We start from the raw sequence: 15,950 nt of genomic DNA, 5'->3' as shown, positions 1-15,950 counted from the left end.
ATCATCTCATGCTGAATTTGAAGTCAAAGAATACTAAAGAAAATGCTTTTTACTTATCTGATTTGAACCTCCTATCATCTCTATAGTAGGCAGGGCAAGTATTATCCCTATTTTGCAAGTGAGAAAACAGTTTTCGAGAGAGGTTAGAGGCTTTTTTTACCATACCTAGGGGAGCGGGGAGTGTTAGTACTCAGACCACCAATTGCTATGCAATTCTCTTTGGCACTTATCCTCGTTACCCATTTATGTTTCGTTTAGATCCCATTTCCTCAGACCGTGAGCTCTACTTTTTTCTTCCTCTTTCTTTTTCTATTTCCTTCATTTAAAATGCTTTTTTTAAATTTTTTTATTTTTTTGAGTAATACAGTGGGTTACAGTGGTGAACAAGGCAACAAAGTCCCTGACTTAGGGAGCTTGGAGTCTAGTGATGGATCTGTTAGACAAAAGGCAATTAATATAAATTAACATTAAAATAGTAGTTGATGGTGGTAGTTTACAAAACTAGGGGAACTAACTAATCCTTAAATTGAGGAAGAGGGGTAGGATGGTGGTAAACTGCAGAGGAAGAGAATGTAAAATCTAAGCTAAAATTTGATACATAAGTAGAATTTTCCCATGTGGGAGAAGCTATCACATTCCTGGGTATAAGGAACAGCGTAAGATTGAAGAGAAAGGGAGAGAGAGCGAGAGCTGAAAGTGGATCAAGGAGCATGGGTGATGGCTAGCAGATAACGTAAAGTGTGATGAATGAAACCACTGGGGGGCAGACCATAAAACGGCCCTGAAACTTAAGAGCCATATTAAGGAGCTTGTATTATGCTTAAGAAAATGTGGCACTTATGTGGGGACTTTAAAGGGCAAATCATGGTTATATTTGTGTTTCAGAGAAAATCTGGCTGCTCCAGCGTCCTCTTAACCATTAGGCCTTGAGAGGCAAGGACCGAGAGAACTGTCAGAAGAGAGTGATGTTTTGGCTTTGGCCCCACAGGTCTTGGGGCTGATTTGCTGTTTGGGGGTACAAGAGAGGCCCGAGTTTGACAGCTGTACTGAGCCATTCGGAGAGCGGTGGTGGTACGATTTCACAGAGGAGAGACGACGGGCTGGAGAGATGATGGGTTCGTTTTCAGATGTGTTGCATTTGAGACATTTGCGCTGCTTTTTAGAATTGGGTTCCCTTTAGATTATATATTTCTTAAATATTTTTTTACATTTATGATCGTTAAGTCCAAGCTTGTAAAATCTACCAAACCAACTTACTCCTGGAAATGATCAGTGTGAATCCCTATTAAATCTACATACTAAATCCAATGACGGCGTTGGCGAACACATAGGTCCGCCTGGCTTTTCGAGACTAAGAGGTGGTTGACCTTCGAGCATGCTGTCGAACCACAGGCTCCCAGCTCTTGGAGTTTTTGTTTAGACCCTGTTTCCTCACTTAGACCCAAAGCGGTTGCCCTCTGCTGGTCAGAATTGCGTAATGCAGCGCGAGGAAGAAATTGCCTAGGGGACGCGTAGTTGCCGGATGACGTATAAAGGGCGCGTCCGCAAATAGGCGGCTAGGATTGCGTCACTGGTGCGCGCAGCGGGAAACCGGACCAGCCGCATGGCTGCGGGTGGTTTGGGGGTTCCGCGGCCGAAGGCGGCCTCCGAGGGGCTGGTGGGGGGACCGTCGGGCGCCCTTCCTTGCCTGAAGCTGCCGACCTACGCTGCCGCTTGTGCACTGGTGAATAGCCCCTACTCCTGCCTGGTGGTGGGGCCGCATCGGAGGCACATCGCACTGTCCCCGCGCTACCTTAACAGGAAACGCACCGGTATCCGAGAACAGCTCGATGCGGAGCTCCTGCGCTATTCCGAAAGGTACCAGTCTTTTCGCCTTTTCCTTCGCCGAGAGGGCAGCGGGTGGACGTGCTGATGGCGCAAGAGAAAAAGGGCGCATGGGAAAGGTCGTACCGGCCACCATTAGCTTAGCCCCGTGGCGTCCGGGAGCCGCTATCCGCTGCAAAAGGCCAATACTTCCCTGGTCAAGATTCGTCTAGGGTTTCTTTCATAGGTCGGACAGAAAACGTAAAGGTGACGTGAGTTGTGTCAGAGGAAGGGGTGGAGAAGCTCGCTCTAGAACCCGGGTGTAGGGGAAAGACTAGACCAGAAGTCTGGAGACCAGTTAGGCCCAGTTCTTTATGTTTTCTCATTCGGCAGTCAAAGTCTGGAATGCGGTGCTTAAGTAGATTCTCATTCTGATTGCACATAATGCATTAGTGCAAGTTTTATTTGTAAACCGTGAAGGATGGTTTCGTTGTTGTTTTGGCCCTGGTGCTTTCCCTGGGTTCTCGTCGCTTAGACTTGATCAGGGATGAGAGAAGTATAATTAATTTTGTTTTGTTTTGCTTTTAAGAACAGACACTTTATTTAGTCTAATTGGTCTGTCTATTGCTTTTGAGAGTGAAAAAACCTGGTGCATTTAAATTAAGATATTCGAGAACCTTGAAAACTTTCAGAACTACAAGGGTCAAGGGGAGGGGGCAGATCACCTTAATACTGCTCTGACTACTTTGGCTCAACGGCAACGGGGTTCTAAAATTAGGATGAGTAGATTTCCTAAAGATTTGTTGTTACCCTTTAGGAATTTCATGAGCCCTGTAAAATTGCAGGACTTTCATATGCCACTTTTCTTGAGCAGAGTATCCAAAGCTTTCACCACTTTCTCAAGGGATCGTGAACCCTACACAAGTTAAGAATCCACCAGAATGTACAGCTTCCTCCAAGCACCAACACACACTCGTCTGTCTGTTTTGCGTACTAGGGATTGGGGTATAAAAAAGAAAAACATACGATCTGTTCTTTAGGAACTTTAAGCCCTAGTAGAGGTATAAATATAAGCCAAATACAATAAAGTGTTAACATTCATCAGATATCTAAATTATAATAAGAGAAGAAATGGTGAATTTGATCTTAGGACCTTTGAGGACAACTTAGTAGGAGGTTACTTTGAGATGGTGGCATTCCAGGCAAAAAGTGGCAGAAACAGTTGATGGATAGTAGATGCGAAATAGACTACTTTGACCAGAGAATTTTAAGTACTAAATAACCGATAAGGTTTATGACAGAAGGAGGAGGATAAGTGCAGTTGAAGAGGAGCGCAGTGGGTTAAAGACATGGAGCAGGCGTGAAGGGTGGGGAACAACTGAGGATAGCCATTTTGCTCTCCCTTTCAGCCTTTACCAGTTCTCCCCCCCCCCCTTAAGTAGGGTTAGCACAGTACCTTCCAGTCTTGAGAGAGTAGTATGTATTCCTGATCTCTGTAACATAATCTAACTTTGCAGTTTAGTTTCTTAAACTGCAAATCTGATTTTGATTTGGTAAAATTAGATGATTATTTAAGGAGGGTGAAACTTTAGACAGGCGACCAGTTAAGAGATCGTTATTGTCTAAGAGAATGGCTTTGGGAGATTCAAGGATATACGAGGTGGTCATAAAATCTGGGAAGAAAGGCAACTGTTTGATGTATTTTACAACTTTCTGTAACCAATTAATGCCTTTACTTGACAGGCTAGAAGAAAGTCATCCAAAGCCTCTCCAGTAGGAGCCATTATACCAGAGAGGCTGAGAATGGATTGAATGATGATTTCTGTAACTGAATTGGACAGTGTGGCCACACAGAGCAGGTTGCACTCTGAACAGGGGTGTGCTAAAGATGCCCATTTATTCAGTGCAAATCAGGCACCACACATTAAACTATGCATTACTACTGAGGAACAAAACATCGAACGTAGCAGGAATTGTAATACCAATCAGCCATTTATCATGTGTTGTTTATCATTCCAGACTGGAGCCATCCTGTAGAGTCAGGAGGACTTGCTTCTCTGTTTTAGAAATGAGGAAAAGGGAGGAATTGAGAATGGCTCTCATATTAGTTACCTCAGCAGCATCCCCCATTTGACAAACTTACCACCATTTTTTCCCCTAGCGACAGAATTTTTTTAAAGATATCCCATTTCAATTTTGAAAAGTCTACTTAGAGAAAGTTAGTGATTTTCTAAAATCACATTATATAACTTCTAAGTTATATCTTTGAGAAGCCATCAAGAAAAAGAACTTTTTTCTCTTGTATGTGACAGCTCTTGAATTATTTGAAGGTAGCACATACGTTTTCTCCCACTAGTTCTAGAGAAGTTTTAAATGTGCAATCTAAGCATCCCTTATACTTGATTTAATTGTTCTCTAAATATTTTAAGTGTGGCTACCACCCTGACTTGAAACCTACTTAGGATGGTTTCATAAAAACAAAAGTAGAAGAGGAAAAGATACATAGCGTTGAGGTGTTTTTGTCTTTGTATATCTGATGACTTACTAAGTTTCATGCTGTGAGTCACTTTCTCGAAGGTCCAATGGATTAACACATAACCTTTTGGGCTTAGGCTCTATGTTCACCTTCCCTAGTCAGTTCTAAACCTTGCAGAACCCAATCCTCTTATAATAGTTTGCAGTACTACCTTTACTGACACGAAACTACTCTTTACTGTGCTGAAATGAAACTTAAAAGATAATAGAACCTACCTACACAATTGCAAAAAAAAAAAATCTGTAAAATGCTCTAATACAGTAAAGTAAAATGCTCAAGTATGACTTCCTGGGAAGACTGAAGTAGTTAGATGCCTCCAGCACCTATTCCTGGAATCATTGTGAATGTGTCAGTTACAAATATGGTTTGATGGAGGGGTTTTGAGTTGACACCTCAGATAACACAGTGTCTCCAATGGTGAAATGCTTTTCTGAATTAATGGATAATTCTTGGTAAAGTTCCAAACAAAACAAACTGTCCTCGAGTTCACATAGTAGCTATATTCCTGGAAATTTTAATGCATATTAAAAATGACTTTATGTTAATATGTTGTCTTTTTTTAAGTTAGATTCTATGCTCAGCTATTTATAAATCAGTTTGTCCCTCATTCAGAAGTGGTGTAGAGCTAGGGACATTTCTTCATTGTATAGGACTGTCCCACACATGGCAGAATGCCTCCCATCTCTGGACTTTGCCAGTGATTGTGACAGCCTTGGTTAGTACCCACAAATGCCACCTAGGTAACAGCAGTATCTGCCTCCCACTAACCCTCCTACCACACACACACACACACACACTTGAGACTCTTTAAAATAGTTGGTTAGGGGAAACAAAAGTCTTAGTTTTGTTTTTCAGTCTAACATGGCATTATGTTACCCTACGTCCCTTCTTCTTTCTCTCTAACTTCGTTTTTTCTGTGCCCCTTTATTCGCCTTAGTGATGGTATAGTTCCTGCTTAGGAAAGCCACATGCAGAAATTAACAAGTCAAGAGAGTGCTTTCCAGAGCAAGTCTCTGAGTTTATGGATTTTCTAATTTAGCAGTCATTAAAGTTCCTTTCCATTGGCTGCGATACTTAAACAACCGCCATTAGGGATAAATTCTTTCTCTTGTTCTGTGTGAATTTTTCTAGAAATTTAATGGAGTTCAACAAAAATGTTCTCTGCTCTCAAGGGCCTTAGCATCTTGTGTGGAATCCAAACATATATACAGATAGATTCAATAAAATGAGATTAAGAACTGTGATCGGGCCCTGCATGGAGTCCTGTAGGAAGAGAGGAGGGGTGACTGTCTTCAGCCTTGCCTGAGGGAGTCAGAGAAGTTTTCTGGAACAAGTAGTGAACAAGGTGTGGTAACGAAGCCACTACGTCTGCCTTCCTAGTAATTATAATTTTAAGAACTTGGAAATAAACAGTTTGCAATAATAGTTGTCCCCTAATCCTCTGTTGGATTAGGGGACAACTGTGTAGACCAACGTGTCAGAGACAGTTCTCCATAAATGATATAATTGTATTGACATTTTCGTTTACTAGCAACAGTTGCAGTTTGGGATTTTTCTCTATTAAGTCATGGCTTTAATATTCAAGGGCTTCAGCTTTAACCCTAATACTTCTCTCGCTATATGCCTTCTAGTACAGAACATTTTTTCTTGCCAAGTCTTCTTTTTTCCTCCCATTCTAGCATGACTAGAGTCCAAATGAGTTGCAAATAGGGAATAAGGGTCAGCTTTTTTGCTCATGTGTAATTGGACATTTCTAGGTACCTATCTTAATCATTTTTAACTTAGCCAATATATCGGAACCCTTTAGTGAAATTGGACTACTGAACTTATTACAGACTAATCATATGCTGTAGTGCTTCTGGCATGGGTGGTTATATTTAAGACATGTATACTTTTTAGACTTAGAATATCTAATCACTATGAAAATGCCTAGTTTAAAGGAGGATAAAAGATACCATTTTTTTTTCTTTTTTATTTTTAAACAGCCTATTAGGTGTCCCTGTTGCATATGATAACATCAAAGTAGTGGGTGAACTGGGAGATATTTATGATGACCAAGGATACATTCATCTTAACATTGAAGCAGATTTTGTTATTTTCTGCCCTGAACCAGGGCAAAAGCTTATGGTATGTATATCTCTTTTTTCCCTAGCTTTCTTTGTATTATGTAATTTGGAAAATTTTAACATACTGTACAGCTTAGGACTCAAATGGGTTGTTATTGTGGGTAACTAAAAATTATTTTAAAAGAAAAATTAATTTCCATCAGTTCAACCTAAGTAAGTTTTAAAACTCTATCCTCCTAAAACTCAGATGTACAGTGTATGTGTACATCCAATTCTTTTCTTTGTTTAGCACCAGAATGAGCTTAAGTTGTAAAATATCAGTTTTTATTATTTTATAATTTCTCAATTATACAAAAATACAGTTTCTTTATGAAAGAGCCAGACTTTTATAGCAGTAAATAAAAAAGGAGAGCAAATTCAGATGGTCGTGGGACCAGGAAGGATAATGAAAATGAATCAAGGATGGGGGGTCAGGGTACTCAGCCTATGCTATGAGAATAAAGGCCCTGTGGTGAAGGTCTTTTGGCTTTTCAAGAGAAGCTCAAAATGCAGAAATTGATGTGAAATCTGTATCTTTGTCACTTGCCCCTCTCTCTCACCAGGAGTTCTCTGTAAGTCTATGTTCATTTGTGTGTGTGTGTGTCTGTATACATATTCATATGTATATAGAGATTTTTTCTGTAACTGAAAATTTTTATAGGAATTACTTAAATAATAACTATTGACTAACTCTTGATACTGTCAATAGAAATATTGGTCAGATTTTACTATGACAAAATCTATCAGGCATTTCTAATTAAAAAATTTTTTTTCAATTATCAATTAAACCAGTAGATATAGCATCCTTGCACTGCCAAAATAGGATCCTACAACCAGCCTTCATAATGTTAAAGTTGGCAGTAGATCTGCACTTTAAAATTCCAGTTCTTAAATACATTTGACCAGTCCATTTTCCCCCATTTTTATTTTTAATAATGAGATATAATTTACATACAATAAAATGCTTAGATCATAATGTGCACTTCAGTGAATTTTGACAAGGTTATTCTGTCTCCTTAGAGGTTACCCTCATTCCTTTTCCTGGTCAAACCTCACTCTATCCTAGACACAACCACTGTTCTGATTTTGTTTATCATAAATTAGTTTTGTTTGTTCTGTAATTCCATATGAATGGAATTTTTCATTATACACTCTCAAATCTGTCCTCTTTTGCTCAGCATGTTTTTGAGTTTTATCCATGCTGTTGCATGTATTGGTTAGCTCCTTTTTATTGCTCATGATATCCAGTTATTTGAATATATCACAGTTTATCTGAGTTCAGTGATGGATTTTGGTTTAAACAGTCTGGAGCTATTATATAAAGCTGTTGTACATTTTTATTTCTCCTAGGTAAAAAACTAGAAGCAGTATTGCTAAGTACCGGGATAGATGTGTGTTTAACTGTACAAAAAACAGGCTAACTTCCCATTTAGCACTTGCAGGTGCTTTGCATTTTTGTAATCATTTGATGTCATCAGTCTTTTAATTTTATTGGTGGGCATATAATAGCTACTCATTATGGTTTTTTTTTTTTTTTTGATACTTCCTCATGAGCTCCTTTTCATATGTTTTAATAAGAAGGGCCTGCTCAAGTATATTGCCCATTTTTAATTGGGTTTTTGTATTGTCATTATTGAGGTGTAATAGTTCTTTCATAGTCTTAATACAAATCCTTTTTAGATAAATGTATTGTAAATATTTTCTCCCGGTCTGTGTCTTTTCTTTTAACTTTTAATGGTATCATTTGATGAACTGAAGCTTTTAATTTTGATGAGGTCCTATTAACCATATTATACTTTTATGGTTATTGCTTCCTGGATCCTATCTAAGAAACTCACCTACCCCCTAGGTTGTAAAGGTATTCTGCTATAAGCTTCTCGAATTTTTGTAGTTTTAGCTTTTCTATTTAGGTCTGTGATCAAACTGAAATTTTTGTGTATAATGTGAGATAAGCCCTTCAGATCCATTAGCTAATGTCCATTAGCTGCTATTGTCATTAGCTGTTCAGGTGTTCAGACCCATATGTTTGAAAAGACTTTCCTTTCCCCATTGAACATTTTTTTTAAATTGATAGGCTTTATTTTTTACAGCAGTTTTAGATTTATAGAAAAATCGAATGGAAAGTAGAGTATTTTCATATACCTTTCATCACTGCCTTCCCAACACACCACAAACACGTGTTGTTTCTCCTATTATTGAAACCATCTTGTGTTAGTGTGGTCCATTTGTTTTACTTGTCGAGCCAGTATCGATACATTATTATTAAGTAAATTCTATAGTTTACCGTTAGAGTTAACTCTTTTCGTTGTACATTCTTTGGGTTTTGACAAATGTATAAATATCATGTATTCACAATTACAGTATCCTGTAGAATGCTTGCTCATTGCCCTAAAAATCCTCTGTGCTCCACCTATTCATCCCTCCCTCCATCCCCTTGAAACTCTGGCACTAAGGATCTTTTTACTGTCTCCATAGTTTTGCCTTTGTCAGAACGTCATATAGTTGGAATCATCTGGTATACAGCCTTTTCTTCAGATTGTCCCTCTTTCACTTACCAGTGTGCATTTAAGATTCCTCCATGACTTTTCATTGGTTGATAGCTCATTTCTTTTTATTGCTGAATAATATTCCATTATATAGATGTATCATAGTTTGTCCATACCATCCAGAAGGTACATCATAGACCCCAGTCTCCTGATAATGACAGACAAGGAAGTTTTATTCGTCATATGCATAAGAAGTTGCTGACATTAAACAGGATTGTAAACATGTTATAATATTTATAGTTCTAAAATTCAGAATATGTGATTTTTAAAAAATATTTCAGGTTTTTATATACCTTATCTATGTTGATTCCTAAGGGAAGAATAGAATACTGAGTTTTTTGTAAATTTTCATTTTACACTTAAAATTATATAGCACATACTTTTAGTTTTAAAGCTTCTAATAATGTTTTTGTGATTTAGTCACAATAGCCCTGCTCAAGATTTACATATGAAGAGTAAGCTGCCTTCTAATAGGACTGCTTACATCATGCTATACTTAATCGTGAAAGAATGCTCTGAAAGCTTTGAAATTCAGACTGTTTATAAAACTACAATGTGGATCCTAGTTATTAAAAGCATATGCTTCCTGCCTTGAGGTCTTTTCACATGTAGGTCATATCAAAGAGTAATTTCTGCTTGGTTTCAATATAGTTTTAGACTAATCTACTGCCCTTGGAATTTTGCAATGGAAGCTAAGGTGAGTTTTTTGGAAAGTGGAGGGGAGGGTAATTGTTTATCCAGTTAGGTGATTGAAATGCAATTACTTATTTAATAAAGTTTGAACTTTCTAAAAGTTCTAAAGTGTTCTAAAATGATGTTTTAGTATAACACGTGGTAAGATTCAATTGAGATAAACGTTTTCCATATCAAATTATACCATTGTTTTGATGTTTTCTCTTTGAAGGTCTGTTTGAAGCTTACAAAGTTTGATTCACCTTTTAACTCTTTGGATCTCTTCCTGATGTTATATTCTTTTCTTCCTCTCAGGGTACAGTTAATAAAGTGTCTTCTAGCCACATTGGCTGTTTAGTACATGGGTGTTTCAATGCCTCCATCCCTAAACCTGAACAGATGCCAGCTGAGCAGTGGCAGACCCTGGAGATAAACGTGGGCGATGAACTAGAGTTTGAAGTATTTCGTTTAGATTCAGATTCTGCTGGAGTATTCTGCATTCGAGGAAAAGTAAATATCACTAGGTCAGTTCCTAATCACATTTTTATTATTTTGATACTTAATCATTTCTATTTGATTCTGAATTTAGAGAACATAATCTTCTCTTTGAAAAAATTAGTTTTGTTTATTTAATGTTCATACTTTCAAACCATAAAGTCAGTGTTAATAGGAATCTTAAGTGCTATGACAATGCATTAAGTATTCTAAAGATCTACATCTGGCTAACTGGTTTGTATTTTAATAACTCAATTTTGCTGAGTATTTTCTGGTTTGTTATTAATGTTTTAAATGGTTGATCCCTAAGCTTGAAACTACTAAAAATTTAATTATATTGCATAACCTTTAGCCTGCTTTTATTTTTACACAGTTGAAACAAAAAATATTTTTTTGATTATTATTATTATGCCAGGTAGATAATTTAATTTGTGTTTTTCTGTATTGAAATTCTTATAAGAATTACTCTGCTCTTGAGCTTAGTTCCATAGGAACCAACTGTAATGGGGGTAATTAAAATAAAACTGTTGGAATACTGCTGGTGTTAATTCTTATAGATTCTGCCTTGATAAGTAGCGAGTAGGGGTTAAAGTTCTAGAGTAGCTGTCTAATAGAACTTTCTGTGATGATGGAAATTGTATTTTGTGTAATTCAGTAGCTTTGCTATTGAGCACTTGAAATGTAACTAGTGTGACCGAGGAACTGAATTTTTAAAGTTATCTCATTGAGGTTATTTAAATATAAATAGTTAATATGTGACGTGCTATTGTATAGGATTGTACATTTCTAGAAAGAGGGCTATTTCATTGATCCTTGTTTTTATTTTAGTGATATAAAATAATTCACAGCCGTTAAGTAATACTGCTTCAGCATAGGTTAAGAATAACAGTGAACTATTCTTCGAAACAAGGATTGAGGTAGTAGACAGGAAATCCCATTTGATCACTACCAGAAGTATATTTTCTCTCTATCATATATGTCAGTGGTTTGGCTAAAAAACCTGGGTATTGTGATATTTAATGTTCAGCATCCAAAATTTCTGAACAAAACCAAAATTTAGAAGCCATATCTTGATAACCTTTTTCTGTGTGAAAACAGTTTGGGAGGAAAACTTTGGAAACAGTAATTTTAACATTTCCAAGACATTTCAATGGGCTGAGGGATATTAGGAAAGAATATTTGAAATTTATGCCATAGTTACATATCTTGTGCTGCTGTCGTTTTTTAGAAACATCTTTGCATGTCGAGATATTCTTGATCTCATTTTGTTCTTTCATTTGCGCTTATCGCTCTGTACATTCTTTAAACTTAATTTATAGTTTACAAACCAAGTGCTCTGCAGTTTCTGAAGAGGTAACAGAAATTGGCACTGAAGAAGATGTTGAAAAACCTCCAAAGAAGAAAAAGAAAAAGAAGAAAGACCCAGAGCCATATGAAGTGGAAAGCGGTACCACAGAGCTAACAGATTTTGCAGATGTCACCATGAAGGAAGAGACAGACCTGCAGGTTAATAATGATATGAATGGCCTGTGGGAGGAAGAGCCAAAGAAGAAGAAGAAGAAGAAGCAGCAGCAGCAGGAAGATCAGGGCCAGGACCCTGTTTTCCAAGGCAGTGACTCCAGTGGTTACCAAAGTGACCATAAAAAGAAGAAAAAGAAAAGAAAGCACAGTGAGGAGGCTGAATTTACCCCACTTTTGGAACAGTCACCTAAAAAGAAAAGGAAAAAGTAATTTTCCTTAGTGTAGTGTAAATATGATGTAGTTTTTAAAAGATTGGTTTATTCACAGTAAACGAATAAATGTTCGAATGATACAAAGTGCTTGTGTATTCTAGTAGTTTTCAAAACAAGAAACACTTGTTTAGGAGTTGAGTTTTTGGTACTAAAATTACAGAACTGATCATTAATTTAGGAAATGCCAGTATTATTAAAGTGCCATTTTATTGTATGCAGAATGAAAAGATAAGAGCTGCTCTGACTTCCAAATCTTGGATTCTTCCAGTTTTTACATTCTAAATAAAATTATTTCTATCATCTCAAGACTAGCAAAAGGATTTTATAATGCAGTGTTATATTACTAAAGAATGAATTTGAGCTTGGGCTTTTGGTTTGTTGCTTTTGAAAAAAAATAAGTTTCACCTTTTTTTTGTGAAATTAACAAGCCATTTTGTTTCACTTTTTTTCTTTTCTTTTTTTTTTTTTTAATTCAAGGTATTTACCAGTTTCAGATTCTCCTTTATCATGGCTACTACAGTATTTTTGTTATTTAATTTAGACTGGTTTGCAAAGGAGCTTCTGAAGTTCCCAGACCTCTTAAGAACTATGTCACCACTGACTGTGTGTTAGGAAACAATATTCACCATTCTTTCTTTCCAGGTGTATGTGTAGTGTTGTTGTTGTTGTTGTTTTTTCTCTAAGTTTAAGAGGTCATTGGAGAGGGCCTTTGTCTTGTACTTGTTCATTTGTACCTCAACAGTTCTGCTTTCTTGCTGTGTGTTGGAGGAAGAGGATCTGATGAAGACAGGATAAATGTGATTCTGATTAGTGGGGAATTTCTCAATTTTTAATAATTCGGTTAGGCTACTAGAAATTGTTCTGAAGAGAAAACTGCTCTTCACTGCTTTCCCTGACAAAATGTGGAATATGTCTTAACTATTGGAAAACTGAGTAATGAAATGATGAGCTGGTTCAGGCTGATAATACACAGCAATATTCACTCATTTACCAGATATTTGACCATCTGCTGTGTGTAACACATTCTACTAAGGTCCAGGGATATAACGGCAAGGAAAGTAGATGTAGTTCTTTCCCTCGTGGAATGTCAGGAGGAGAAACATGCGCGCGCACACATAGACACACTCTATAAGTAAGAACATACAGAAAACTAGTAATTGTGGTAAGTACTACAAGGAAAAAGATTATCCACTTACTGTTAATTGTGTTAGTAACTATAAATGGATGAATCTGTAAATTGGTCTCCACATGGCAGCCATTTTTGTTGCCATTTATGTAATTTCATAAATAAATTGTTTCATTTTTGTTTAATTTTTGTTAATGTATGAATTCTGCTAGTAGTATATCTCGATCTGACTATAATGATAGAATGTAGAGTTTGCAGTGTTTATCAGCAAGTAGACTTGCCAGGCAGTGGAAAGGTGCAGGCCAGTGTCTTTCCATGTAGTTTAGTCTCAATGTGGGTATTGAGCCTTTGAAATGTGGCTAGTCCAAAATGAGATGTGGCGTCAGTATAAAATACACACTGGATTTTGAAGGTGTACAAAGAAGGAATGTAAAATATCTCAATTTTGTATATTGGTGAATTTATATTTTTTGTATAGTGGATTAAATAAAATGTTAAAATTCAGCTTTTTCCAGTTTTGTTTTTTACTAAAAGATTAAAAATTGTATATGAGGCTCACATTTTTCTTTTAAATGCTTCCTTATGAATTTTTAATTTGAATACATAATTATAATCATGTCTGACTTAATATACGAAATTAATTTTTAGTGAAATAATTCACTCTTTATAAATACCAGAGAAGCTGTCAAATTTATGCTATTCATGAAAAAATACACTGTGGCTTAGTAAAATAAGCAAATTCCCACATATTGTTTGTATCTTTTCAGTTGGTGTTTCTATCAATCATGATTTATTTTAAAATAATTTTCATCTGAAGAAAAAGCATGCTAAACTTGAAACCAGATTTATTTATGCTTTTTCATAGTGTGAGTAGCTTTGAAAAAGCAGATCTAATCATTTGCCTTCCCTAGACTACAGTGACCTTTTGTTTTTTATCTGATACAAAACCTCTGATAATATCCTCCATATACTCTTCAAAACATTTGTCACGTGCTATATACTAACTTAGTTTTATCTTCTCTCAGAATTTGCTCATTAAAATCCTCCAGCAGAGACTAACTGCTTACCCCCCAACTTTGCAAGGCACCTCAGTCATTTGAAGTAAATGACTTAACTGGTTACCACTCTCAAAGCACTTATAATTTTGTTTGTGAGATATACAACAAAGTGTAAGTAAGTTCAAAAGGCGTGAATTAAGTGTGGAAATGGTCATGAATAATCCCTTTTTTGCAGGTTGAGGCAAAGGGTAATGTTCGAGCTGGTTGCTGGATGAGCAGTATTTTGACTCTTAGAGAAGGGACGATGTGGCCTTCTGGGGCAGAGCCTGAGAAATACCTAATGGAGAAAACCGTTTCAGACACTATCTTATACATAAAGTTTTTCAGACTAAAGTGGGCTAAAAGTGCATGCTTCATGATCATAATATATGTTTTTATTAGATTTTTTTATTTTTACTCGTAGCACAGCATTATTGTTTCAAACTGTTTGCCTCTTTATAAAACATTTGTCTTGACTAATACGTCCTGTTTCCTGAGGGCTGGGATTATGCTTTATATCTATTTAGCCGGGGACCCTTTGTGCAGTGAAAGCATCAAGATACTTTTAAATTGATAAAAGGAAGACCACAGTTTCCAATGGTATCACTTCGCCTCAGATGTGATATTCTTAACCTTTTCACACGTATTTCAGTAAATGCATTGTGACGTGGTTTTCAAGTATTTTTATCCCATCAGTGTGGCAGTGAGAACTTAGATGGAAACTTCCAAATGGTCAAAATTGAATATCTTACTTGCTTTATACATTTACCTCAAGGATCATCTTTGGACATTTTTCTTCTGAAAAGAAGATATTTTGCATTACAAAGTTAATATGTATTCATTTTTTAAAAAAGTTCAAAAAGTATCTCCCTACCCTCCAAGTCATTGCTCCCAGCCCTCCCTGCTGGGACATATCCATGTGACAATTCCACACCCCAGAAATAATGACTACTGTCAATTTCATGTATAGTTTGAGTTGTTTTTAAATGGATTTTAAAGTAAACTACTCATATTCTTTGGACCTTTCACTCCACAGACTACTTTTCATATGTATAGAGGTGTTGTATTGTCTGCTGAATTTTAATGTATAGATAATTTATTTCATTTCCTAATGGTAGATATTTAGCTTTTTATATTTTCCCCCTTAAACATTGAGCATACATGTATAGACATTCTTATTTGAGTGATAAAATGTCCTAGAAGTGGAACTGCTATATAAGAGAATAATTTTACTTTTTATTATAGATTGTCAGATTGTCTTCCAGGAAAGTTGCACCTATTTACAATCTTATCAGCAATGTGTGGTTGGCAAGCTTGCCAACATAGAGGTTACCAGTCATTTAAATTTTTGACAGTCCGATAGGTGAAAATGTTATATTGTTTAATTTACTTTTTTTGGGGGGGGGCGAGGAGTGTTAGTGAGCCTGAACTACTTTTTTGTTTATTGTCTGCATTTGTTTCCTTGAGAATTTCTATTCATGTCCTTTGATCATTCTTGTGGGATGTTTTTCTAATTACTGCTTTTTTATTTTAAAAGAACTCTCTACATATTAAGGATGATAATGTTTTTTTTCTATTTGTGTTCAAATAATTTTATAATTTGTCATTTATATTTTAGCTTCATTGTTTGCTGCTCAGGTGTTTATTTTTATGTAATCAAAATCTCTTTAGTTTGAGTTTTATCTCAATGTTTTTCTTCCATCCCGAGATTATAAGTTACTCATATTTTCTTATAGTACTTTTATCATTTTAATTTTATACATTTAAAATTTTAATCCATCTAGACTTGGTATATGGTTAGATGCAGGAATATACTTTCTCCCCAAATTGATGTTCCTATGTCCCCAAAGTATTAATCCATATTTTCTCTATAGATTTGAAGACCTATTTTTAGCTT

The 15,950-nt window shown here is 36.2% G+C and overlaps 1 protein-coding gene across 1 annotated transcript; it reads left to right on the top strand.

Moving 5' to 3' along the window:
• The first annotated feature begins 1,563 nt into the window (after positions 1-1,563).
• Positions 1,564-12,210, top strand: TWISTNB (TWIST neighbor). Its single transcript, XM_006911973.3, has 4 exons — positions 1,564-1,857; positions 6,325-6,466; positions 9,978-10,186; positions 11,477-12,210. Exons 1-4 carry the CDS (start codon positions 1,604-1,606, stop codon positions 11,886-11,888), a joined length of 1,017 nt encoding a protein of 338 aa, XP_006912035.1. The 5' UTR covers positions 1,564-1,603; the 3' UTR covers positions 11,889-12,210.
• The last annotated feature ends 3,740 nt before the right edge of the window (positions 12,211-15,950 follow it).

This window comes from Pteropus alecto, unplaced genomic scaffold (genome assembly GCF_000325575.1).
Source record: "Pteropus alecto unplaced genomic scaffold, ASM32557v1 scaffold21, whole genome shotgun sequence".
NCBI classification, from domain to species: Eukaryota; Metazoa; Chordata; class Mammalia; order Chiroptera; family Pteropodidae; genus Pteropus; species Pteropus alecto.
The sequence above is the reverse complement of the archived record's forward strand: the minus strand, read 5'-3'. Positions and strand labels throughout refer to the sequence as shown.

Excerpts from the sequence above, each read along its gene's own strand:
- TWISTNB (XM_006911973.3), top strand. The coding sequence starts at position 1,604 with ATGGCTGCGGGTGGTTTGGGGGTTCCGCGGCCGAAGGCGGCCTCCGAG. Across the intron at positions 6,467-9,977 it reads AACCAGGGCAAAAGCTTATG|GGTACAGTTAATAAAGTGTC; the intron begins GTATGTATATCT and ends TCTTCCTCTCAG. Across the intron at positions 10,187-11,476 it reads GGAAAAGTAAATATCACTAG|TTTACAAACCAAGTGCTCTG; the intron begins GTCAGTTCCTAA and ends CTTAATTTATAG.